This window comes from Eschrichtius robustus, chromosome 3 (assembly GCF_028021215.1).
Source record: "Eschrichtius robustus isolate mEscRob2 chromosome 3, mEscRob2.pri, whole genome shotgun sequence".
Classification (NCBI taxonomy): domain Eukaryota; kingdom Metazoa; phylum Chordata; class Mammalia; order Artiodactyla; family Eschrichtiidae; genus Eschrichtius; species Eschrichtius robustus.
This window is the reverse complement of record NC_090826.1, coordinates 79,122,324-79,148,957: the sequence shown is the minus strand read 5'-3', so window position 1 is coordinate 79,148,957 and position 26,634 is coordinate 79,122,324. Positions and strand designations below refer to the sequence as shown.

At 38.7% G+C, this 26,634-nt stretch overlaps 1 protein-coding gene across 3 annotated transcripts in view; it reads right to left on the bottom strand.

Moving 5' to 3' along the window:
- Positions 1–5,952: 5,952 nt before the first annotated feature.
- The window catches only part of LRRC8C (leucine rich repeat containing 8 VRAC subunit C), an 85,485-nt gene continuing 64,803 nt past the window's right edge, over positions 5,953–26,634 (bottom strand). For 2 of the 3 annotated variants that reach the window (XM_068538061.1, XM_068538060.1), the window contains exon 3: positions 5,953–8,266. In XM_068538061.1, the coding sequence (XP_068394162.1) occupies positions 5,993–8,266 (2,274 nt within the window). In that variant the 3' untranslated portion in view covers positions 5,953–5,992. The remainder of the gene's footprint in view (positions 8,267–26,634) is intronic. The other variant, XM_068538062.1, reaches the window with a different exon arrangement.

Here is a 26,634-nt window from a genome sequence, read left to right as displayed (position 1 = left end):
TCTGCTGAATAGTTGATTTTTTTTTCTTAGAAGAACTATGGAGGAGATATAAAATGCAAAACTTGCATGTTGCCTCTTTGTGTCACTTTCCCCAAGATCTGTATTACATGAAACTAATAAGAATGGAACTAAATACTTTTTTAACGGTGCTAAATGTAACCTGAGTTGAAATAAAATTAATTCCACAACACGGACCTACTGTATAGCACAGGGAATTATATTCAATATCTTGTAATAACCTATAACATAAAAGAATCTGAAAAAGAATATATCTGTATATATCTGTATCTGTATATCTGAATCACTTTGCTATATACCTGAAACTATCACAACATTGTAAATCAACTATCCTTCAATTTAAAAAATTAATTCCTTAAATGTTTAAGAAAATAAAGTCCCTCTTCTAATTGTTCGTAAACTTCATAAAAGAAGAATCCCTGAATCAAAATAATCAGAATGGTCATTTCTGTTCTGATGTTTGGTAATAAAATCTTTGCCTAATGTTGTGTTTTTTATGCAAAATCTCCAAACTCTGAAAATACTTCATCACTTATGGTATGCCTGATCACATAAATGTTTACTCGTACCTTGCCTTGTTCAAAAATGTTTAAATATGAAATCTAAAGTATAACCTGTATTCAAAGATTTACACACAAAAATAATGTAGCTTATGAAGAGCTTTTCACTTTTTCCTACTTGGATATTTAGGATGACATTTAAATGTACATTCAGAAATATGCAGGCCTTGTGCTATGGCTATTTAAGTATCCCACTGAGTCTAAACTGGCTTTAGTGACTACTCTCTTCATATACTTCTTCATCCAAATCAAAGTGCTTATCTTATATCTCGCTAGCCAACATTAATGAATAACTGAATCAATCTAGTTAATTTCAGTGTTTATCTCAATAGTCTGTACAAATGAAAGGACTGGAAGATGGGGCAGTGGAAGGTGGCCGTGGACAAGAGACTTTTTCTTATGTGCAAATTGCACTGAAATCACCAGATGTCTCTAATCTGCTGCCCATCTCAGTTCTTGTCTCCCACGTTTCTCCAGATCTCTCACAGACTCCCTTCTAAGTTTCTGATGCACACATTCGCAAGGCCTCTCTCACCACGCTCACAATCTTTCCTCATCTCAACAGTTCTTCTCCAAAGGATTATCAGTAAAATAACTGAGTCATAAATAACTATAGAAAAATATGTAAAGTGACAATTTAGCTTCGAAATTTACCAGTCACAATTTTCTTATGCATAAGTGGTACATAAAGTTTTCTTATAAAGGGCTTCCCTAAGCCTGGGGTGTATGTGTTTAACTAGGGGAGGCCTTCTGGTTGTACAGAACCATTCCGATTTCTTTAACGACAATCATTACCATAAAAGTATTTACTGAAAGCTGGGCTGGACAGCCATTGTACAATCTGATCTGGCAAATGCACAGAAACTGCACTCCAGATTACACAGTAAGGCACTAATTACCCAAATGAAACTCCAGGGGCACCTTGGGGAGATGCAGTACAGAGAATTAAGGAAGGAAATAATTAGTCACAATTGCAGAAACTAGCTAAATACAAAGTGAAAGAATGCATGCGGCCTATTTCCTGCAGAGTACAGGAAGCCTTAATAACAGAATATGCAAAAATACAAGAGAAATCCAAAAGAGAAACATGATTTGTACAAATGAATAAGAAAGGGACCAATCTCAATTTTAAATTACAAAAATGACTTTATTTTCTGTTCCTAGGTACTACATAGCCAAATAACTTTAAGACATTGTATCATGAGTTTACACTATGACAAACCAACTTTCAAGCATTTTCTTGACAGTCTTAGAGGTTTTGCCGGCATTTGACACAATCTGAACACATACAGTGCGAGAAAACAAGCAGCAGAAGGAAAACTAAGTGACCACGTAAGGCATTGAGTTTCAACCCTAGTAAAAATATTCATTAAATAGGCAGAATCGTATGGGAGAGGGAATGGTATTCAGCAGAAAGCAAATTTATTCCACATCTGAAACCACGCATAGGGACTGTTATTTAACATGGCCGAGAAATTAAGTTGTTCGAAGTTATATACCCCTTTTTAAGGTCTTCTAAATAAAAAAAAATTCCTTGGGGTGGGAGGAGACCCTCTTCCCTCTCCCCAAAAGGAATTCAAGGATGTTACTTTTATCAGTGAAAGGCTCTGGGAAGATGGAGTAAGAGTGGACAGCTAGTTTGGAAGGATGGTATGTAATTGTATTAGAAGCATGTCACTGAGGCCTAAATCTGAAAAATCAATGGCACGTCTGGTCGAGACTGTCCAGGCTTTCTTACAATGTATCTGAATAGACAAGAAAAAAAGTGAGAAAATCTTACCGACCCTTGAGGCATTCCCCTCACTAATTAACTGTGCTGTTTTGCTATGGAACCCTATCTACCCTGAGTTCTTGAGATCCTACCAAAAATGTGAATCGCTTGAACGGCATTATCACATTCAGGATTTATAGGAGAATGTAAATTGAATCTTAATTTAGTCTCTAAACACAAATGGAAATTGTTTTGAGGTTTATCTTATCTATTCACTACTACATATTGCTGACAGTTTTCATAAAGATGGATCATGAGTGTTCACTCTTTTAGTAAATATATCATTACTACTGATCAGGTATTTGGTATGAAATTAGATTAGAGAGTAAAATATTCCTTAAAAAATGGACTTTTCTTAGAATTAGGAACATAAACAACAGCCAAACCCTTTGGGGAAATGATAACAAGAGATGTAAAGATTTTTTTCTCCTCTTTCTTATAACAGAAATCATAAGATAACATATTGCAGAAATGTGGACTTTCCTCATCGCAAGTAACCTAAGGAAGATTCCAGGTTGCTTAAGCCCCTCTCTATAAAGATGGCTTCAGAGGCAGATAAGGAGGCACCTCTTAAATGACCGAAGTATTCACAGCAGGCTTATGTCCCAAGCCTTTCTGAAAAAGCAGTGCCTGCACACAGGATGCCATGGAAATTGTTAGAACTCATTACAATAGCTACATTGGAAACCTAAGGCAGAGAAAGGTGGGTGAACAATCAGAAAATTTACCAGTGTAAATAACAGGTTTCACTGTATCAAGAACACTTATATTAAAAGTGTTGTATTAAAAACAAAACAAAGTGAAAACCCAACATATAACTAGTTTTCTGAGATGTGGTCATCTTAGGTGAGTTCCACTGGGATATACTTAGATGCTCTGTTTCAACCAGACCATCCCCAGACAACTGTCCGTTCTACACTTAACCATTAAAACTGACCAAAGAGCATATTCACTATGGGTGTCCAATAGCCATAGGATTTAAGAGCACATACGATGCTTTTATATTTACATAAGCTGTTTCTCATGAGTCTTACAGAAGTTGGAGAAATAGAGCTAGTTGTTCCTTTTTAGCAAGAGCACTTGTTAAAATACGAAAAGGACTGGGTTTAATACCCCTTTTAACACTGAGTTGATTCATTAAAGAACTTTAGAAAAGTCAGCAGTTCATTTACCTGAGTTTCCCAGTTAAAGGCTAAAGAGTAATTTAATGCTTTTCACTTAAGAATGTGAACAAAAATATACAATATTAAAAAGGGTCAGGGTCAGAAAATTTAGACTCAAGATGAAGTTTGAACATTTTGAATTTTTATAAAATCTAACAGAAACATCTATGAATTTTCCTTCCTAGTTAAACCATAAAGTCATAGAACTATACTGATTTACTGGATGTTATTTAGAACTTAGGTTAGGGGTCAGCCTGTGAAATCATTAAGAAAGCGAATCAAATTCTTTTGGCATTTTGAGCAAATTGTCACAAAGACTAATTATTAGTGACTTCAGTTATGAACACATATGAGATTATGAGTTAACACCAGATAAAGATTTCAGCATAAATATGATTTTTAACCTGAATAGGTCCCTTTTAAGGGTGATATAGAAAACAACTATAAATTTTATCCAGAAAAATAGTGCACCTAATGTTTTACCACCTTTCAACAGGGGTATTCTTGTCATGCTCAGCCATGGACAATCTTCCAGGTTTGTTTGTTTGTTTGTTTAAAACAGGTAGGGCTATGTTTCTAAATATAACACATTGTTCATAATCAGGATCCTAACAACATTCTAGAATTGAATATTTTATCCTACAAGAAATATAACCATGTTACTATCTTAAACATTTTGTTTCAATTCCAGGGCGAAATAAACCAGCTATACAAAATCACCATTGTTAACACTTAAACACAGAGCAGAGACAGCAAAGCATTCTGGTCTACATGATTCAATTATTAAATAAATGAAAGGCATCTCTTCCCCAAATCCTTTACCCCACGATGTATCATAACATTTAAAACACAATTGAGGTACATACATCTGCTGAGTAGTTCCCATAGCTGTGTTCCATGTATGACTCAAAGTAGCATTAAACAAAGTCACCAGGATCAAGGGGTAAATTTTAAAAGCAGCATCTTGAAACCCCAAACCATCTTTCTACTTTTCTTCGTTAAGTCACAAAACTTCCTTAGGTCAGACTAGGGTTCCGAAAACAGTGTGAATTTGGAGCATAAAACAAAAATTCCCACGATAGGTAGCACTGGTCCTGGATTGAGGGCACAAATAGTGCTTTCATTTTCCTGTTCTATACAGCTTAATAGTCAGTGAAAACTTTTGCCCAAGACCCATACTACGTTGGGTGTTTAAGTACAGAGATAAATAAAACTCGGCTAACCACCAGGCAAAAATTATTTCTATCTACTTAGCAATTTATTCACACTTAAAAAAAAAAAAGGAACAGAACCATTTTAGATGAGATACTTTTTTTAAGCCAAAGAGAGCAGACTTTCTGTGCTTGCATCACTAGCATTTGCAGCAAGGGCAGTCTTGAGGGAGATAGATAGATTTATATACGTACATATACGTGGATTATTTCGTGTAACAGGCAGAATTTGAATAGAGATCACCACTTCCACACTACCCAGAGGAACCAGTGTGCCTGCCTGGGTGCACCAGCTCTTCAGCAGAGTGCTTTAGTAGCACATTTTTTTTTTTTCCATCGGATGTATTCACATATCAAGATATCAAAGATGATTAAGTTACTGAAAAACAGGCTTCTGATTCCGATTTTTAAATTTAATTACCTATTTTAATTAAAATAAATTAGCTTTTCTAAGGCTGTTCACCAGTACTACATACAATATTGATATTACATGGGAGGAACCTCTGTATTTCCTTTTCAATGATATTTTTTAAATGTTGGTAAAAATGTAAATCAGTTAAATTATAAATGACCAATTCAAGCAAGCTGACCATGGGAGATTATTGTCTTTACTCACTTACAAAATCCTTGCCCAAGGATAAATAACTGTCAGGTATGTGAAAGAATAGAATTTAGGGTTCTGTTGGAGGCAAGGGGAAATTTCGAAAATAATAGTCTATGACAATGCCCTTATGTGAGTTTACACTCCAGAGAAGTGTTTTCTATAGAGTGAAATACTTGGCCAATGGAGAAGGCAGCTGGAATTAAAATAACTAGCACAGATTCCTTGGTACACATACAATGAAAACAAAAATAAGGACCCTGTATAGGTGTAAAGAAGCTAAAAATGACCTTGGCAAAATATCTTCACTGATTTAAAAAACACCAAAAGCATGCAACTTAAAATTCCCTTCCCTTCACAAGAATGAACTGAAAAACCAAAACAAACAAAACAACCAAAACAAAAAAACAGACGGAACCATCTGTTTCTGTCAGTGGAAAACAGTAATAGATACATTAGGTTCCAGGACAAATAAAACTTTAAAATATTAATATTGAAAAAATACAATTAAATTTTTATTAAAAATACATACTCCTTAGCCTTTGTGTACATTTTGTTTTGTGTGAAAAAGAAAAAAATAATAAAATAGGAAAGGCGCTAAGACTACCTAATTATTTATACTGTATTTGGTAGAAGCATGTTTCAGTCAAACTTTAAACAAAAATAAGTTATTCTGTTTTCATTTGCTCCCGGACATCAGAAGGCAGGGTTTCAAACAGAGCATCTTCTACAACTAAACCAGCCCGCTTCAGAGCCCGACAGTCGCCCAGTTCGGGAGGGAGAATTTCAAAGTGATTGCCTTTAACATCTAAATAGGAGAGAAACAGTAAATTTCCAATTTTTGGTGAAAGTACTGATAGGCTGTTTTTCCCAATCTTCAGAGTTTTGAGTTTCTTACAGAAATAGAGTTCATCTGGAAGGCTCTCCACTTTGTTACAAGTGATGGAAAAATACTGTAAACTTTGTAGAACTCCGATCTCAGGCGGGATAAATCTAACGTCATTGTAGGACAAGTCCAGGTATCGGATCTTGTTGCATAGGAAGAGGTGGGAAGGCAGCACCTCTATTTTATTGTGACTAAAGAAGAGGCGCTCCAGGCTGGTGAGTTTCTTTATATGCTCTGGGATGTAGGTGATGCTGTTATGCCACAGTTTTAGCACTGTCAACTTTCTCAAGTGCTGGAAGCTAACGATCTCTTCTATAGATTTCAGATTATTTTCCTTGAGGTCCAATTCCTGGAGGCTAAGCAGGCTGAACACGGCGTGAGGAATGCGCTCCAGGTCACAGTGGACCAGCTCTAGCTCTGTCAGATTGGTCATCTTCTTCAGATTGTTAAGCATCACCAGCTTGGTGCCATCGTTGTGTATGCACATCTTCTGGAGATGGCTGGAAACATCAACCACTGCCTGCGGGATTTTGGAAACATTGCTTTTGATAGAGAGAATTTTAAGGCTTTTGAGATCCCGCAGAGACTCAAGGGTGATATTTTTGGAAATATCGTGACTTAGAGAGCCAACCAGGGAGAGCTCCTCCAGGTTCCGGAGGCCATACATCCAGGGGGGCAGCTCCCTCATATCATCAAACTTGACGCTCAAGACCTTGAGGTTCTCCTTCAGGAAAGAGAGCGCCGCGCTGTGGATTTTGACCGAGCACTGGTGCAGAGAGAGCTCCTGGAGATTGTCTAGCTGTGCAATGGTGGCTGGTATCATGACATTCTTAATGATTTCAAGTTTTAGAGACTGCAACTCTGTGATTTCAAAAACAGTGTCTGGAAGGCCAGAGAGCATGATGAGAGGCAATTCCAGGCGGTTATGGGCATTCGTCTGCAGCTTCTGCCTCAGTTTATCCGGAGTCCACTCATTGTTTAAATTCAGCTGCTTTAATTTGTTTTCACTCACTTCAGATAGGAACACTGCAAACCTCTTGGAATACAGAGGGTCGTACTGATCTATCATATGAAGCATAAAAGCAAAGTCATTTTTCACGTCTGGAATATCATCAATTCCAGTTTCCTGCCGGACATACTCAAAAGAGTACTCCCTCAGAGAACGGTAGAACAGCCAGTATAAGGTATAAAGGCATGTCAATCCGTAGATACTTACAAAGCACAGGTAGCAAAAGGAGAGTTTTGAGAACAAGTGTGCCATGGTATGATTGCAAGAAAAGTTTTTATATCCAGTCATGTCCTGAATGTCAACATTACAGTCCACTGTAAACTGGACTTTGGAAACCAGGGCGCTATTATATGCAATGATGATTAGGAATTTTATAACCTTAAGTACAGTCTGACGAACATACATAGCATATAATATATCACCTTCTTCTACGTGCAGCCTGAACTTCTTCACCTTCTCAAATAAAGCCTTCGCTTGCTCACCCTCCTTCTTATCTAGAGCCCCTGCAGTGGATTTGTCAACCACAAACTTCTCAGGAATTGACTTTAAAGACTGAGAGTTGACCAGGCTGCCTTCTGGACCAGACTGGGTGGTGTTGGACCGGCTCATGTTGTTCTTCCTGTTGTCCTTTTCTTCTGAGTCCTCCCCAGACACTTCAGATAAAGCCCGTGTGGTCCAGGGAGAGTCAAAACACTTCCCCAGGATTGAGATGAAATGTTCTATTTTGGAGCTGGAACCAGGGAATTTGAACCAAAAGTTGCTACAGAGCATGAAGACCAGGGTATGGATGAGGACAAGGTAAGGGAAATACTTGGCGTACCAGTGGAGGGCTCGCTCATAGCACATCTGGTTAATAAAGCTGTACTGCTGAAGGTCCAAATCTGTCTTCAGTCCTTTCATTTCCACAGTGACTGGGTTAGTAGGAGACGGTTTCGGTGGAGGCAGCGGGGTGGTACTGGCCACTGCTTGAGAGACATTTGAAACAGAAGAGTGGTTCTGAGAAGGCTGCACTCTTTTTGGAAGGCAGATTATCTTGTCTTGCATGACCTGAAACAAAGAAATAATATTTTCAAATTATATTACTCAAAGAGCTTTCATAATGTCATTAGTGCGAAGAAAGCAGCAATAACATCCAATAAATGTCCATTTCCTTTGCCTGGAGAACACAATGTTCAATTCCAGCACCGAGATTTTTATTCTTAGCCCACATGTTGGAAAAATGAAATGTATCGATATATCTTTGTTCACCATGTCTAACTCATGACACAAAACGCAGCAGTTTTGTTAGGACACAGAACGATTCACAACAAAATAAATATTTAAAGAACATTCATGTTTAAAAAAAATTTTTTTAAATTTGCATTTCTTCTCTCACTGAAGCCTGGGAGAATCAGTCATTGGTCTGGGAAGTACATCCTCTTATCAGACTCAGTCTTGAATTGGATGGCTCCCAAGATTTATATTAGTTTCTGTATGAGAAGCATCAAAAGGAGGAAATACGGGAGAAATTCCCATCTTTATCGTTTCCTCTTTTCTTTCTATCCATATCTTAGACATGCACAGATGAACGTGAATGGCTTTAATAAAATGGGAATTTACTAAGCTTTTGTAAAAACTATTTCTTCAGAGAGAGATGAAAAAATACAGAAATGTTCGATAGTAAAATAGTTATGTCTAAACTTGCTGCTTTTCACACAAAATATTACATCAACTTCTATCCCTCTACCAATGCTTCAATTTGTTGAAAAGAATATTAAGCCCTAAGAATGTCCAGCAGTCTCATAAGATTGCAATTTGGGTAAGAGAGAACACATTCTTTCTGAAGATGAGGTAGGATGAGGCAAAATACTCCTTGAATCAACCTGGAGGAATCACCCCCAGGAAGAAGTACACGTAAGTGGAATCATCTGGACAATAAGCAAACAGTTCAGAGAAAGAATAATAACCAAGAAATTGATGGTAATAACATGGAATTAATAATGCAGGGGAAGTCTATTTGTACCTTATTATGTCAAATGGCTGAAACTCCATAGTGTACAATGATTTTGCAACAGCAAAGCTCTTTATGTTGATTCTAGAAGTAGAAACTGACTCTATTACAAAGTAGACTGCTATGGCATGAGAATATGACCATAACCTGGTGACATGGGAGATATAGCTAGTATGTTAATATGACATTGTTAATGGTGTGATGAAAATAGAGACGAGCTAGAAGGTAAAAAGGCAGGCACCTTCTGGAGGTGCTAAGTCCCTGCCAAGCAACCAGGCGGCCCCATTACTGCCCCCTGCCCAGCCCTTCTCCAGGCTTGCTGCTCATGGGGGAAGACGATAAACCTCTGGAGCGTGGCTGCTGCAGAGGGTTTCAGGTTACGCCCTGCACCAGGGTGCCCAGCTGAGGGGCAAGTGTGGGCTGAAATCCTGCTTGTGCCCCCCCTCGCTCATCTGTTCACCCTCATGGGATGCCTTTTTATATTCTGCACAAAGGTACCTGATTGGCTAGCGTCTGCCATGCTAGAGAGGTAGGTCATTTTCTCCCCATTCTACAGAAGAACCCAACTAAAGTTCAGAGAAGTTCAATAACTTGCCCACGTTCATATAGCTAGGAAACAGCAGAGCAGGCTAGTATATTTCCACCACTCCAGATAGTCTCCTCATTTCTCCGAGTTTCTGCTACGATGGCTTTAAGAGAACAGCCCAACATAGGAGGGGAACACATAGGCAATCTACAAAAGTTCCTCTCCGCCTTCTGATGTCATATTTCTTTCAATCTTCACAAAGATGTAATTTTTAAAATGTGCCTATTTAAATCCCAGGAAGGTAAAGACAGTGATCTATTTTCCAGAAGCTGTTAACTACTCAGAAATGAGCACAGAGTAGAAAAAGATACTGGAATTTAGTCACTACGAACAATAGCTGCTCATGCTGCCAAGAGAACACATCCTAAGAAGACTCCAGCAGAGACACAGCTCATGGTTGAAGTCCCAAAGAATGTGATGGCAGGTTGTCTATCCAGGACTACGAAAAGGAAGAGGGCAGGTTACGGAGTCCAACAGTAAAGAGTGGAAGTTATCTTCCATGGTTAACGGAAACTCTGCAACACTGAGAAGAACTGGGAGAAGCATCAATATTTTCAAAGGTACAGTAAAAAAGAGAAAGAAGACAGAAAAAAATAAGGCAGATAGGTTTCTTTTAAAAAAAGAAATGGGTAAAGGGTGTTTCTGTGGGATATTTGTAAATAGCAGCTTGTAAGAACTTGAAAGTTTCTGTTTCACCTTTTCTGCTCTTTTGAGAAGCTTGTCTAATTAAACCTATACCTCACTTCTTTTTACCTTTACCCAGAAATTTAAAGATTAAAGTACAAAACAAGCCTTAAGGGAAGGCTGCAAAACAAATTGCAGGGCTCCAGGCTGCCGGTGCAGGGCTAAGGGAGAGTGCTTGGGGTAAGATCAGGGAGAAAGCCACCACCCACATCCCATTCTACAAACGATCGAGGCTCAGACCATCACCACCAGCTGATACACACACGTCATTATGACGAGGAATCCCATCCTTTTCTTCTAGGGACAACCCTCAGACTGCCTTTGGAGGAAAAAGCATTGAGACTAGAGCTACACAGAGTGTTTACATAGGGGGAGGGTGAGAAAGAGGGGAAAGAAATGAGGGTAGGGGGAAGAGAGAAAAATTTAAAAAGCAAGATGAACAAGAGAATCTGATCCACAATATAGCAAGGTGAGAAAGTTACTCTCCTAAAAGCAGATACGAGAATAATTCTTAAAAAAAAAATTTTTTTTTTTGATGTGGACCATTTTTAAAGTCTTTATTGAATTTGTTACAATATTGCTTCTGTTTTATGTTTTGGTTTTTTGGCCACGAGGCATGTGGGATCTCAGCTCCCCGACCAGGTATCAAACCCACACCCCCTGCATTGGAAGGTGAAGTCTTAACCACTGCACCACCAGGGAAGTCCTCCATGAGAATAATTCTTGAACGAAATCATCTACGTTAAAGAAAATATCTCAGTTAGTTTGGGAATGAGGAAGACAGGGATCTAGAAGGAGGTGAGTCACTGAGGGCAAAGGTCAGGTGAAGCCAGGCAACAAAGATGCTAAACCCCCCACGCTGTATTGGGATGAACAGGCTTGGAGTTAGGAGGAGTGAGTCAGCAGAGCAGAGAGGGTCTAGAATCGAAGGAAATAGCTCAAGCAACATGGTAGGAGGCTGGGGTGTACACTCATTATTTCTGTTTTGAGATGTAAATACCTTTCACTCTTCCCTAAACCTTTGGTAAAATCTGCTAAACACACACACACACACACCCCTATTATGAATGAATTTTGTGGAAATCACAGCAAAAAAAGGACTAAATTTCATGCTTGGATCAAAACTGAACAGACAAAGAGAGTTTGCCTGGGATGCTAAAAATCTATAAACTGTTTCCATGGAAGCAGGAACTGGGACCATGAGAACCTAATTCTTCTAGGAGTGTGTCAGAACTTAGGCCATGGACTGGAATTTGGTCCAATATCCTCTAGGTCCTAAGGAGCAGCTGACATCCAGTAATATAAATATATAAAATGCTCCTCAAGACTTTACAATTAAAGTTCCTAGAGGAATAAAAAATATACATGTAAAATTGTTCCATGTCTGTCATAATATCTAGGTAATATTTCTGGAAAAGAAACACAAGGGTTGCAGTGATTGGAGAAATGGGCTCACTCAAGTTGGATTCATGAATTCCCATTTGCAAATTATTTTGAGATAACACCACAGCTGTTTTTGAAAAAAAATTCTAAGGTCAATGAAATAAACTGAATTTCTTGCTGCTACTTTCTACAGGCGGATGTCTTTCAAGAGAAACAAAGTCAAATTCAAACTTCTTTAAAAAAGGAAGCAACCCATCCAAACTATGCCCTGAAATGCTGCTCAGATCTAGGAAAAGAAATCAAATATTTAAAATTGTAATTATCACATTTATACTAGCAAAGAGATGCATTTTTTTAAGTAGAGTATGTACCCTCTTGATCGCATATTGAAATACCTCGCATGGTCAATGTAAACGTAGGGCCTTTTAATAGTAATTTTCAGTTTTAAATCATTAATGTTCGTCTACATCTTTGATTGTTTATCTTTGATGACGGTTATTTGATTCTCAGTCCCTTTGTTAGAATCATAACACCCATTATTATAATGTAAAAATAAGATCTACTTAATTTAGGCAGTTTCCAGAAAAGGATTGCAGTGAGAAGCAGCAGGGAACAGTGGTAACATGTTGAAACAGTTTCACATTTGCATGAATGAGACACCAAAGGGCTGAGGTTCAAACCAAACCAAACCAGACCAAACCACTTAGCTTCAGAGGAACTGCTTGATATAACAAAAATAGAGCAACATAAATAACGGCCAGCTTATCTATTACATGAGGGAGACATAAATGACATTGATGGCGGTGGTGTAGGATGTGTAGAACCCAAGTGCTGAGTAGTTCTGCGTGTGCCTCAGGAAAAGTCAACCATTGTGGAGGTTCTGCTGTACGTCAGATATGTTAGAGATACCAAGAGCAATGCGCCCTTCAAGGTCAAGCACAGGAGAAAGACAACTGAATCAGTCATGAGTGTTGCAAGTGCTCAAATTCATGCTCATCTTTCACAATGAACTTTATAATCAACTTTATAGTCTAGATCCAGAAAAAAAAAAAAAAAAAAACCTTGGTGGTATTTTTATTGGGATTACATTACATTTGTAAATTAATTTAAGAAACACTGACATCTTTATGGTGTTGATTCTTCCTCTCCATGGTGTGTGTTTCCACTTGTTCAATCTAATTTTGTGTCTCCCAAGTGTGTTTCATAGTTTTCCCCAAATAGATTTTGGACATTTATTGTTAAGTTATGCTTAAACATTTTATTTTTTGCTATTATAAATCTTTTTTAAAAAACACATATTTAGCACAGAAGGGAGTCCCTTCACCTTTCCTACTCCCTTGCCATTCCTTAGGAAGCCCTGATAAGCTGGGTGCGTACTCTTCTGGATCTATATCTGTGCATTTACAGAAACATGACATATAAACACATGGGATCTTCCTATATGAGTTGTTCTTGCACCTTGAGTTTTTCACTTTCATAGTTATGTCTTGGAGACCTTAACACATCGGCACATAGGGATCTACTTCATTCTAAGGGCCACATTATTACATGGTGTGGATGTGCTATAATTTATTAAAAACATTCCAATGACGATGTGCATTTAGGCAATTGTTAACTTAAAAACAGTGCCAGCCTCAAAAAAGTACATGCTGCCTGATTTTACATGGCATTCTGCAAGTCAGGCCAGAGAACAGATCAGTGGTTGCCAGAGGTTCACTGCAAAGGTTCAGAACCAGGGAATTCCTTGGGGTGTTGAGACTCTTTTGTATCCTGTGTGGTGTTACAAGAATTTATGCATGTTTTAAAATTTAAATAGATACCTTGTTTTGATAAAGAGTGCATTTTAGAAATGCTGTCTAATATTAACAGAGCTCCACTGGCTTTTTCCTGTTTTTTAAATATCCTTCTTTAATCTCTATTTTGCACTTTTGTCTGTGATTTTGTTTTAATTTTTTTGGGTGTTTGTTTTATGTATTTTTTTAAAACTCTAATCACCTCTTTCTCTTACAAGTGAATTTAATCTATTACATTATTTTGCTAACCTCACTCATATTTGGACATTTACTGATATTTGGATTTATTTCCATAATTTTATTTTTATTTTATTTTATTTTTTTAACATGTTTATTGGAGTATAATTGCTTTACCATGGTGTGCTGTATAACAAAGTGAATCAGCTATACATATACATATATCCCCATATCCCCTCCCTCTTGTGCCTCCCTCTCCATATTTTTATTTTTATATATACCATTTCTTCCTCCTTCCTGCTTTCTGTTGCATTGATAACATCTTCCACATCTCCTATTTTCCATCCTGCTTCAGCTGATTGGGAAGGTGAAGACTAAATTTCTGTAATAAAGGTTATCTATAATTTCTCAAAATGTATACACTTAAAGCTTTTCAGAATCCCTACCTCCCCTTCCAAGCATGTTTTAACTACCCGCTGAACCAGAGTTTGTTTTAGCTTCCCTTTGAAACACACAATTAAAAAAAATAATCTGTAGTTGATTGTGATTACTTACGTATTTATCATGTGCTCACCAATTTTCTTAGATCCTTTATCTTGCCCCTGGGTTCCTTTTCCTTTTGGCTAAAGTATCTCCCTTAATAATTCTCTAGGGTAGCTTTGAAGATTTTACCTTTAACCCCAGATCTTCTATATTTTCACTTTAATTTTAAGTGTATGTAGATGAACACTGCTTGATATCTGTAGCTAAGGACTTGACTTTCTTCAATTTTGGAAAACTTTAGCAATATCTCCTTAAATAATTGCTTCAAAACTTGCTTCATCATTTCTTCCATTTTTTTTTTGCAATTCCTATTAAATGTATGTTAGAGTCTCTCAACCGATCTTCCACGGGTGTGTGTTTGTGCTTTTTAATCCCTGTCTCTCTCTGTGCTGGCCTCTGGGTAACTCAGAACTCTTATCTAAGTCATTACTTCTTTCTACAACTGAGTACAGTGTCATTATTCTACCTATTGATATTTTAAAGTTCAGTGGCTTTTTTATTTCCATGATTTCTAAATTTTTTATATCCATTTGATCTTATGTCATATCTACCTACTTTTTAATGTTATTTCTTTGACCACTCTAAATCTATTTTTTCTGCTTTTTATTTTTTTTGAACTTTTTAAAGTAAATGTATTTATTTTAACTTCACTGCTTGTTTTTTTTTTTTTTTTAATTTTTTTATTTATGGCTGTGTTGGGTCTTCGTTTCTGTGCGAGGGCTTTCTCTAGTTGCGGCAAGCGGGGGCCACTCTTCATCGCGGTGCGCGGGCCTCTCACTGTCGCGTCCTCTCCTGTTGCTGAGCGCAGGCTCCAGACGCGCAGGCTCAGTAGTTGTGGCTCACGGGCCCAGTTGCTCCGCGGCATGTGGGATCTTCCCAGACCAGGGCTCGAACCCGTGTCCCCTGCATTGGCAGGCGGATTCTCAACCACTGCGCCACCAGGGAAGCCCTTCGCTGCTTGTTTTAAAACTTAGTTTCATCTCAGGTGGAGTGAATCAATATTCCAACTGTCAGTTTTGCTGAGAGACTTTCTTAGCATCATTTTCTTCATGTGTTCTGGGTGGTAGGCTTGTTCTGAGATTGTTTTCTCTCGCGCACTCTTTCGTGGTTTCCTGCGCCCAGCTCTCCAGTCCACCATTAGGACTTGTCATGGTGTTTTGATGTTCTCCTGTGATGTCAGGATCTCACAGTTCCAGTCAGGGAGACATGGGCAGGCTGACTCAGTTCCTGGTTGGGAGGCACCCCAGATGCACGGTTTCCTCTGAAGTACCAGCTCCAGCAGCCAGTTAATTGCCATTCTTTTTAGCTTCCTTTTGGGAGTGAGGACCTTTGGCTACAAACAGTGACCAGGCTCCGGTCTCTTATCTTGCTTGGTGCATTTTTAGTTCCTTTACTGGCAGGAGCTGAGCTCCTGGCCGCTACTGCCTGCATTTGGATGACAGCCCAGCTGTTGCTTCAGCCCCGCTCAGTATTGCATTTGTGCTCCACAGAAGTGTTTATCTTGTTTTTGAGTCCATGTATGCATTTTTGGTACCTCCTTTTATATTTTATCATGGCTATACACGTTGAACACAGGGAGTGTTTTCAAGCATAACTCTTGCTTTACTATCTTTTCATAAGAGAGAGACAGTGTTCTGTAATATAAAATTAGTCTCAAGACTACCATTATGAAGAATCAACATTGCTTGGGTAGCGCCAAACAAGGTAAACCTGCAATGTCAAATTCCTCTCCCCACAAGAAAAGGCTGGATTTCTTTATACATCTCCCCCTAACAGCATATGAGAGTACTTATTTTCCTACAACCTCAACAATTAAGTACAATATTTTTTCTATGAACTATAACCCCAAAATTATTTCTCTGGTTTAGACTTTAAATCTTAGTTATGACTATATTATCACTGAAAGAAGTGAGAAAACTTGCTGCATATGGTAAAACAGCAGGCATCATTCCAATATGTTAATGTGTGACCCGGGGGTATTCTTTAGATTGTGACCTGTTCTTTTAAAAGATGGTGCCTTAACTTGGTTATGGCAAGTTGGATACAGACATGTAGACTGGAGCCACAAAGTGGCAGGTGGGCCAACAGGAAGGTGATTAGCTTTTACCCTCCCTCCACTCCATATATACAAATACAACTAGTTCCAAAGGGTTGCACCCTGAAGCTGATCGTCCAGGTTTGTCCCCAGTCTGATAGAACAAAACAAGCTATCTCTGCTGATCTAAGAGTGACCTAGCAAGAAACAGATCCCAAAGACCTATTCCCCAGGGCTTGTTCAGAGAGATACTAAGGACAGACTATCCATATAGTCTAAAACTATAAGGATAGTTTATCACTTATTGAATATCTACTTTATGCTAACCATTATAGGAAAATCAAGGAGGCATAACTCATGTTCTAAAACTTATTGAATATCTACTTTATTGAATATCTACTAAAACTTATTGAATATTTACTTTATGCTAACCATTATAGGAAGATCAAGGAGGCAGAACTAACGTTCACTGTTCTAAAAGCACTTACAGTCTCGTTGGAGAGACATAAATAGCCACATGAAAAGTCAAACAACAGTGCACACAAGGCTGTATATATACCATGTGAATGATGTGGTAAACGAAATAAAAGCTAAGGCTTGCAGTGAGCAGAGAAGGATTCATGAAGTAGGAGCAACTTCATTTGGGTCTCGAAGCTGCTGGATTTGGATAGGTTTTGCTGGGAGGGTAAGGTCAGAACCTTGTGGGTTCCAGAGACAGGAGGCAAAGGGCTGCATTTGGGAAGAACAAGGAATAAGATTAAAAAGATGGGACCTCCCTGGCGGTCCAGTGGTTAGGATTCCGAGCTTCCACTGCAGGGGGTGCAGGTTCGACCCTTGGAAGGGGAACTAGGATCCTGCATGCCGCACAGCGTGGCCAAAAAAAAAATTTTTTTTTAATAAATAAAAAGATGGACTGTTGCTCTTCCTTTCTGAGGTAGACCCATTTCTCCTGGGAAAAGAGATGGAGATACAAGGGAAGGGAAATAACTTTCATGTCACTAAGTTATCAGTTAATGTACGAACTAATTATGTTCTCTCAGAAATAAGATGCTAGAAGACAAAGCATCTGTCCTCAAGAGACGTGAGATTTACCTTCATCAGTGATAGGATTAACTCTGAGAATGCAGAATCTGTTTTAAGGCTAACTGCTGAAAATATTTTAAGTACCAAAAATCTTGTTGAGAAAGAAGGAACTGAAAAGGCAGGGAAGGTGGTTCTAAAAGGGCGAAGATTTAAGTGCTTTCATTCTCAGCAAATGTCTTATTCACAAGGCTTGCTACTCTCCAAGTCCAATACACGTGTATTTGGGGGCAATCACCACTGGAGCACAAAAACAGACATCCACGAGCACCACACACACTGCATGACTCTCACCAACACAAACAAGTCCTTGTCCCCAGGGGAGATGGAAAAGCATAACTGCAAGGGTGTGGCATCTTTTCCTGCCTGCTGTGCACGTGGTAGCTTCCTTCTTTAATGATGATGTTTAAAACTCATGTGTTGGTCAGGAGATAACACCCTGTGTATGGAGGAAGTTTAGACGCAGAGAGTAAGGAAAGGAAGAGAGCGAGCAGTCTAAAGATAACTGACAAACTTTCAGATGTTTATTAATAAACACAAGGGCTGAGTAAAAAGTCTGCTTTTATTGGTTGCTCGTTTCCTCAATAGCAACAGGAAAAGGAGAAGCACAAGATCATACCCTGGCACCTCTGGGGCATGAAGGCAATGTCCTGGGGAAAAAATCGAAGGGGTTGGAGGGGTGAGCTGATTAAAACTTAGATTTTTGAATTAACGAATTCTCTTGGTGGTAAGGTGTAACAATAGTACACTTGCTATAGGATTCATCTGTACATGATTAAAAACCAGACATCAAGCAAATCTTCTCTAGTGAAGCATCAACAGAAATTTATCTGCTTGAGGAACATAAAATGCCACCAGTCTGGTAGAAGAATTAAACATTGAAAAAGTTAAAGCATAATTACCTGAGTCATTACTATACATTAATAGAACAAAAGTATACAGTTAACTGGAGCAGTTTTTAAGTACTGATTTTCCCTCTATCGTAGTACCTGTGGAAACATAGTGTAATTGTCTATTATCATTTTACCTCCTAGACCAATAAGCTCTCTAAAGGCAAGCTCCAACCTTGTTGATATTGCGGGGCACAAAGTAAGTATGTACTAAATATGAGGTGAATAAATAAACACTGTGCCCCCTCTCCAAAGGAAAACAAACCACAACAACGGCAAGTACACACATGTATAAAATCAGATGCCAGTGAACATCTGGAAAAATTTGCCTTAGCTACTTTCCTCTGAGATGAAACAGCTCACTTCGCACAACCTCCAAATTGCCAAGTGATGTCAGCCTAGTGATTCCTAAAGCCGGAGCTAAGTGCTGACTCATTTAAGATACACAAAGAGAGTGCCAGATTTGGGAGGCACTACCTATTCATTTCATTTCCAAGTAAAAGAAGAAACCATCACATCTACTTTAGGATCCTGTATGCATTTTGATACCTCTCTTAATAAAGGCAATTCTCCTACCACTATGAATATACATACACTGACTTTTCGAGGGTAAGGATGACTATACGTACTATGAATGTTAATTTTTTTTAAACCCTCGGTTAGCCTGAGACTTCCCAGACATCAAGGATGCTTTCATTTCCTGTAGCTTGTATTTTAGTTGTATCTATGTTATGTTTTCTTCCCCTTTCTTTTAAGGAAAGCTTCTCCAGGACACAAAAAAAGAAAAGAAAAATGAGGGAGTGGATGAGATTCAAAACTGTTTTCATTTTGCTTCATGGCATTTTTCCCATAAGCCAGGTAGACTAATGAATTATTTGATCCATGGCAATTTAAGATTTAAGTGGAAAGCATCCATTTCAAAGTCAAACCATGCGAGAAAATTCAGTGCAGATACAAAAACTATGGATAAACATTAGGAACATACTGTTAGTGATTCATAACCAAGACAATTTGTTTCTGGTGCTTAAAAATTTGAAATATTTATAATTATGCTCTTGAAATAATGAAGAAAAAGCTCTGAAGCAACCCCCGGGGACTGAAACCATAGTTCTGTACTCAACTGACTTATCTCTGGACACTGTGCAGTTCACTGATAAATCTGTGAGCAGGAGTAAGATAAAAGAAATTGGGAGAGTCCCAGAGAAACATAAATCCTCTGGACTATCCACACCAATGTACAAACAGCACAAAGATAAGGAATTCTAACACTGGAATCATACAAATAAACAAAAAAGTATTAAAAGAATCTTTAAAAAAAAGATCATTTATTTTAGAAATTTTCTATAGTAATCAAAGAATAATTTGCTCTAGTACTCAGCAAGTGAATGATGTCAACTTCCAGGCTGTGGTAGCTGTACCTTGTTATGACATCACAGAAGACTTGCAGGTAAGGTAAGAGTCATGATAATCTGTCATTTAGGTGTGGTGGATGGTAGGAGAATTTTTTTTCCCAGTCATTATGCTTTTTGGAAGTTAAGCTATCTGGACTTCAGAAATACCATTAATTTGGTTCCACACATTCCAAGCGAATAGATCTTTTACCATATAAGGTGAATTTCGGTTATGGATTTTTTCTTTTTTCTGACTCATCTAGATGGCTGATCTCTGGGCAGGACTCAAGACTCTTCTTTGTTCCTCCTTACTTCTTTCTAGGAGAAGGAGGGCTAGTAGAGGTGGCAACATTAAAGGAGTAGTGTCAAACCTTGGTGCTCATAAGGGGTTAAGGCTCTGAGTTCAAGCAGGGGATCTCTTGGAATTAGTTTGTTTGCAGTCTCTCTTTAGAGCTTCTCTTAGGAGTCATCACTTTGAAGTCTCTCTTCTTCCTTGAAGTTGATGTGATAGGGTGGGTCTGGAGCTGCCTCCCTCTTGGAAGGGGATTATACCCTCGGAGGGCCAGGGGAGGATAGCTCACACAAGCTCTCCTCTTGGCTTTAGGGAGAATCAATAGTCAATTTCCTCCTCCCCACCGCTTCCTCACCCTGTCTCTTCCTTGCCCAGGTTCCCCTTTTCTTCATCTGGGCAAACAGAGATTAAAGTACAGGGAAAGAGGGTAAGGAGGCTTCCTGTGCTTTCTCCAGCTTCTGGTCCAGGTCTTTAGCACTTAGGCAAAGGAAGTCCTTGTGACTTATCTGATTTCTGGCCTAGCTCACCAGGAGAGTGATAGTGAGGTTTGGCGCCAGAGCTTAGTTGTCATTAAATGTTCTTTTGTCTGTCTTGTCCTCTGTCTATATAGCTCCTGCAGATCCTCTGGGAGAGGAAGGCAGATAGCTGTGGGAGGGAAGAATTGGGCATGTGGACCTTGATCTCAGATTTCTCTCAATCCGTTTGCCAGAGACCCAACTCATCACACCTGTGACATATGGAAATGCCCCAGATGAAGAGAAGGCATTTGAAGTCTATAGTTTAAAAGACTAAAAATAATAAATTTCTATTTTACCATCATTTTTTTTTCATATCTGTGAAGTAGGAATGATGCCAATCCTACTCATTTAATACAACTGGCTCAGAAAGGCCATGTATTTTACCCAAAATCATATGGCAGAGCCCATGTTTTCTGCTTGAAGCTTTGGGGAAAGATTTAACTCTTCTCTTTAATTTACTTGACCTAGCCGAAATTATAAAACTTAACCAAGATTTTATATTTCCAGTGAGCATATGAGGTTTCTTACAAGGTAAAATGATGATGTAGCTGATGGCCTGTTTATTAGACAAAAGATTTGTGGCTGATACTGCAGAATTTCTAAAAATATTAAGTTAAGAAACTGACCAGTACAATGATACACAAAAGTGATTCAGAAAGGGATCTCTACAACATTGTCTCATCATGCATTAGGTATTTTATGAGTCCAGTATCCAGCACCAACATTTTAAAACTTAACATCAACATCCCGAAACATAAGCTAATGTACTTGAACTTAAGATTACACAGCCTTAGCTTTAGGTATCAGTGCAAAGAATCTCACCAGCTCTTAACACTAATATACCTTGAGTAGGGAGATGCCAACTCAAATTTAAAGTAGCTAACTCTAATATTGCCAGTTAGCATAGTTTATTTCTTAGGAAGGCAAAAGATTTAAACTTGCTATTACATGATGAACAGTCATGTGTACATTTAAAAGCCTTTATTCCTTTATTCTTAGAAATAAAGTGCTGTTACACCTAAAAAGCTGAAAGTCTTTATTTGCTAGACACTTCCATGTGGACATTTGCCTCACAAGTCTTATTCTTTGTAACACACCACAACACTTTTTTTTTTTCAGGAATATAATTGAAACCATCCTACCTAGAAATCAAGAAACTTGATTTCCCCAGGTAGACTTAACTATCCTTCCTCTTTTGCAGCTATTGCAATATATGGTCATTGCAATATGAACACACACACACACACACACACACACACACACACACACACACACAAACCCTGCAGCAATTATCTTCTGTTTTAGAAGGATGTATATGAATGTCCATCTTTGCAACAGTTTAAACATCTTCAGGGCCAAGACCAAGTTTTGTGTTGTCAGAACTTAGCACAATGCCTATAACATAGCATACTGAATAAACTGGTACAATGAATGAATGTGTTATTTTGCTTCTCCAACTATTCCTTAAGCTCCTTTGGGGCAGAGATGGAGCCTTAAATTATTTTGTATTCCCAATAATACCTTACAGTGCTGGGAACCTACTCAACATTCAATCAATATGCACTGATTTATTTGCAGTTTCATAGCAAAAATTTCATTAAACAGAACACTTCTTGCTATCACCAAATATACTCAAGTAGAAACTAGATATTAATCTGTCAAGGAAGCTATGAAAGAGATTTCTATACTGGATGAGAACTTATACTAAATCACCTCTAAATTCTTTTCCAATTCTGAAATTCTATTATTTTTATTTTTAAAAGAAATTTAACTAGTGTAGGATTGTAACCTTCTTAGAATAAACCAATATCATGAAAATATCACCATTACTCAGAAACCACTAAATTTTAAATGAATTTTAAGAAATCTCCGAAAGACTAAAGTATACTAAATAGTTAATGAACATAACAAGCCCTCAAAAGTTCATTTGAAAACTGGTTGTTTAGAAGGAAGAAACCATTTTCCCACAAAACAACATGGAGGTTTTTAGACTCTCAGGGCAGTTCATAAAATCTGTTCTATGGGTACAAGATCAAGTACTAATACTGTTACAGAACTCAATCAACACTCATAATGTGGTTTATCTGGGGATGCCCGAAATATACTTCTCCATACAACATCCGTATGAATGGGCAATCATCTGGGTAAGAAAAACCTGGTTTTCACCATGGCATTCAACTTTATTATAAAACAACCACATATGGCCAAAACATAAATTCTCTGTTTTGTAAAAATATACTTCATTGGTCTCACTGAAATGATTCTGTAACTTGCTCTACTGAGGTGCCTCAATGTCTACAGCTTCTTAAGTTTCTCTGCCATAACAGCATGATTTTTTTTTATACACAAACTTTGGCTGTAGTTTTCTAACATGTGAGGGCATATAACATATACAAGTCAGGAATTGTTGATCTATTATTAGCACATTTTTGCAGTACATCCTCAAAGGACTTTTTCTTTCACGTTTATTGCTCAAGCATAAGGGCCTGTCTCCCTTCTCTGGCACTAGGTTTATGCTAATTATTCTAGACAGGATGCTCCTCGTATTCCTATCCAGCTCTGCAGAGTGCTGTGGTTAATCTCGGATACTACTAAAGAAAGACCATTTGCTACTGGCTGCTTTTTCTACTTTTTGCAGGGGAGATCTGATTTTTATCACCTTGTCGTTAATTATCCCACACAAAGCTTTTCTCCATCAGTTTATGATCCAGTTTTAAATTACCGTTTGTACAATTGTTTTTATTATTAAGAGAGTCAATGAATTCTTAGAGCTGCTGAAGCACATTGATGCATTCACTCAACACACATTTCTTGAGTGTTAGGTCTAAGACACAAAGGTGGGTACAAAGATGTATCACACACAGATCCCGCCTTTTAGCAACTTGACGTCTTGAATGGCCCATGAGATATATTCTTAACATTTTCTTCCACACACTGTGGTTAGTTAAGTGTCAACAAAGAGGTAATACTAATTGTTTTGGTAGCTCATAAGGTCCCAGATTCCAGACACTGCAGGATTAAATTCTTTGTCTTAACTCTGGCAAGTCTGAAGCTTAAATCTCAGAAGGCTGACATTTGCAGTAATGCTCAGTTTAGGTCAATATTGACTTCAAGCCTTACACAGTGGATCCTAGCAAGAGAACACTGCAAGGGGCTACACTCCCTCGTGCTGTCTCTATATCTGCCACACTGGCCTCTTGTGATTCCTTTGCCTGGAATGTTCTTCTTCCAGATACCCACATACCTCCCTCTCTCAGTTCCTTTAGTTCTGCTCCAATGTGACTTTTTCAGAGAGGACTTCCTTGACAACCCTACTTAAAGTAGGACCCCTGTCCCTCTCTCTCCTCACACTGCTTTTTCCTTACAAAGCACTTATATCTGACATTATATTTTAAATGGATCTTTATTTATTTTTTTTAAAAAATTTATTTATTTATTTATTTCTGGCTGTGTTGGGTCCTCGTTTCTCTACGAGGGCTTTCTCTAGTTGCGGTGAGCGGGGACCACTCTTCATCGCGGTGTGCGGGCCTCTCACTGTCGCGGCCCCTCCTGTTGCGGAGCACAGGCTCCAGACGCGCAGGCTCAGCAGTTGTGGCTCATGGGCCCAGTTGCTCCGCGGCATGTGGGATCTTCCCAGACCAGGGCTCGAACCCGTGTCCCCTGCATTGGCAGGCAGATTCTCAACCACTGTGCCACCAGGGAAGCCCCTAAATGTATCTTTATTTTTTTGGCAGGGCCTTGTCATTTTTATCACTGCCTAACCCCATTGCCTGGAACTATTTATTATATGTTAAAGACAAATGCGCATGGTTCTCAGGACACATGGATTCTCCTTGTAGCCTCCCCTCCAACAGGCTATTCACTCTCTACATGGGCATCTGCAATAATAGGAATCTCACTACCTAACATGACATTTTCAGAAAGTTCTTAACTTTTTGAAAGTTGAGTTTGTATTGAGCGAAAATCTTCCTTCCTAAAACTTCTGTTGTTGGTTCTATTTGGTGTTCCAGGACACGTGGAATCAGTTTAAACCATCTGCACTTTCCACATGGCAGCTCTTTGAGCATCTGCTGTCTGTGCTCATAGTCCCATCAATCTTCTCAACTTTAGGCTATGTATACCTTCAACCAGGTCTCATAGAAGGGTTTTTGGTCTCTCTTTTCTGCTGGTCACAGTCTCTTAAGTTATGGTGTAAAATACCCAGAAATTAGCACAGTATCTCTGTAATTCAAAGGTCTCAGTCCCTTTCCACAGCCGTTAAATGTTCACTGTACATTAGCACATGCCAAAAATGTCTCATCCACTTTTCCTCACTCACTCATCCCTTCACTCCACAGAATGAACTCTGGTCAGCACTTACACATGACCCACAGGACTGCTATGGTCTTTCATTCTGGGGGTGCAGGAATGAACCCTACAGACGAGGCCTGGCCTTATAAAGTTTCTATTCCTAACAATTAGAGGTAATTCTTCCAACTAGAGTTTTGTTTTTGAAACAGAGGATGCTAAATCTTAGAGCTAACAATTCACCCACTTGTAAAATTTAGAGTTAGGAAATTTCCTGCTTGTGAAATAGAATATTTGCACAGAGATTTAGAAATTTACAACTGGAAAAGGGATGAGAATTAGATGGAGCTTCTGAAGAAATTAGCTCATATAGTCAAAGTGTTTTGTTGTGTGTGCGGTGGGATTGGGGACCCTCCGGGCAGAGGGCTGAACTCTCCATATTCCTCAAGGTACAGTATGTTATCAGTTCCTGCAAAGCCCCTCCTTCCCCATCTCCTTCATCTCCTCTTCCTCCTCTCTGTTTCTTTTCTTTCCTTTTATCACCTCACACCATTCTATTCCCCTTCACCACCATAAGTGAGCACTCTTCATATAAATTTTGGTATATGTTCACCAAGTTGTTTCTTCTAAAAAAAAAAATCTAACTAGAATTTTCTTAATATTGCTTTGAATTTATAAACTAATTTGTGAGGACTGAACATCTTCGTAATATCAAGTTTGTGCCATCCAAAGACATACAATGTCTTTCCATTTATTCAAATTGTCTTATATGTCATTGACTAGGCATTTAAAGTTTTTTAAGTTCTTGTGTATTCTTTTTTTTATTTATACTTTATAAACTTATTTATTTATTTATTTTTGGCTGCGTTGGGTCTTCATTGCTGTGCGCGGGCTTTCTCTAGTTGCGGTGAGCGGGGGCTACTCTTCATTGTGGTGAGCGGGCTTCTCATTGCAGTGGCTTCTCTTGTTGCGGACCACCGGCTCTAGGTGCGCGGGCTTCAGTAGTTGTGGCGCACAGGCTCAGTAGTTGTGGCTCGTGGGCTCTAGAGCGCAGGCTCAGTAGTTGTGGCGCACAGGCTTAGTTGCTCCGCGGCATGTGGGATCTTCCCAGACCAGGGCTCGAACCCGTGTCCCCTGCGTTGGCAGGCGGATTCTTTTTTTTTTTTTAATTAATTAATTAATTTATTTATTTATTTATGGCTGAGTTGGGTCTTCGTTTCTGTGCGAGGACTTTCTCTAGTTGTGGCAAGCGGGGGCCACGGTTCATCGCAGTGCACGGGCCTCTCACTGTCGCGGCCTCTCTTGCTGCGGAGCACAGGCTCCAGACGCGCAGGCTCAGTAATTGTGGCTCACGGGCCTAGTTGCTCCGCGGCATGTGGGATCTTCCCAGACCAGGGCTCGAACCCGTGTCCCCTGCATTGGCAGACAGATTCTCAACCACTGCGCCACCAGCGAAGCCCGGCAGGCGGATTCTTAACCACTGCACCACCAGGCAAGTCTTTGTGTATTCTTGATTAGCTTAATTCCTAGATATTTGATAGTTTTTGTTGCCATTCTGAGTGGTATCTTATTTTTTGTTAAATCTTTTAGTTGGTATGTATCTTTCTAGTTGGGAGTGTTTTATTTCATAGTTTAAAAATTAGACACAAAATAATAATACTAGATTTAAAGAAAAACTATATGAAGGCCAGATGTCCCCAAACAATAGGAATTATAAAATAACAAAAATGCATGATTTTACAAAGGAAAACAGTAGTATAGGGGAC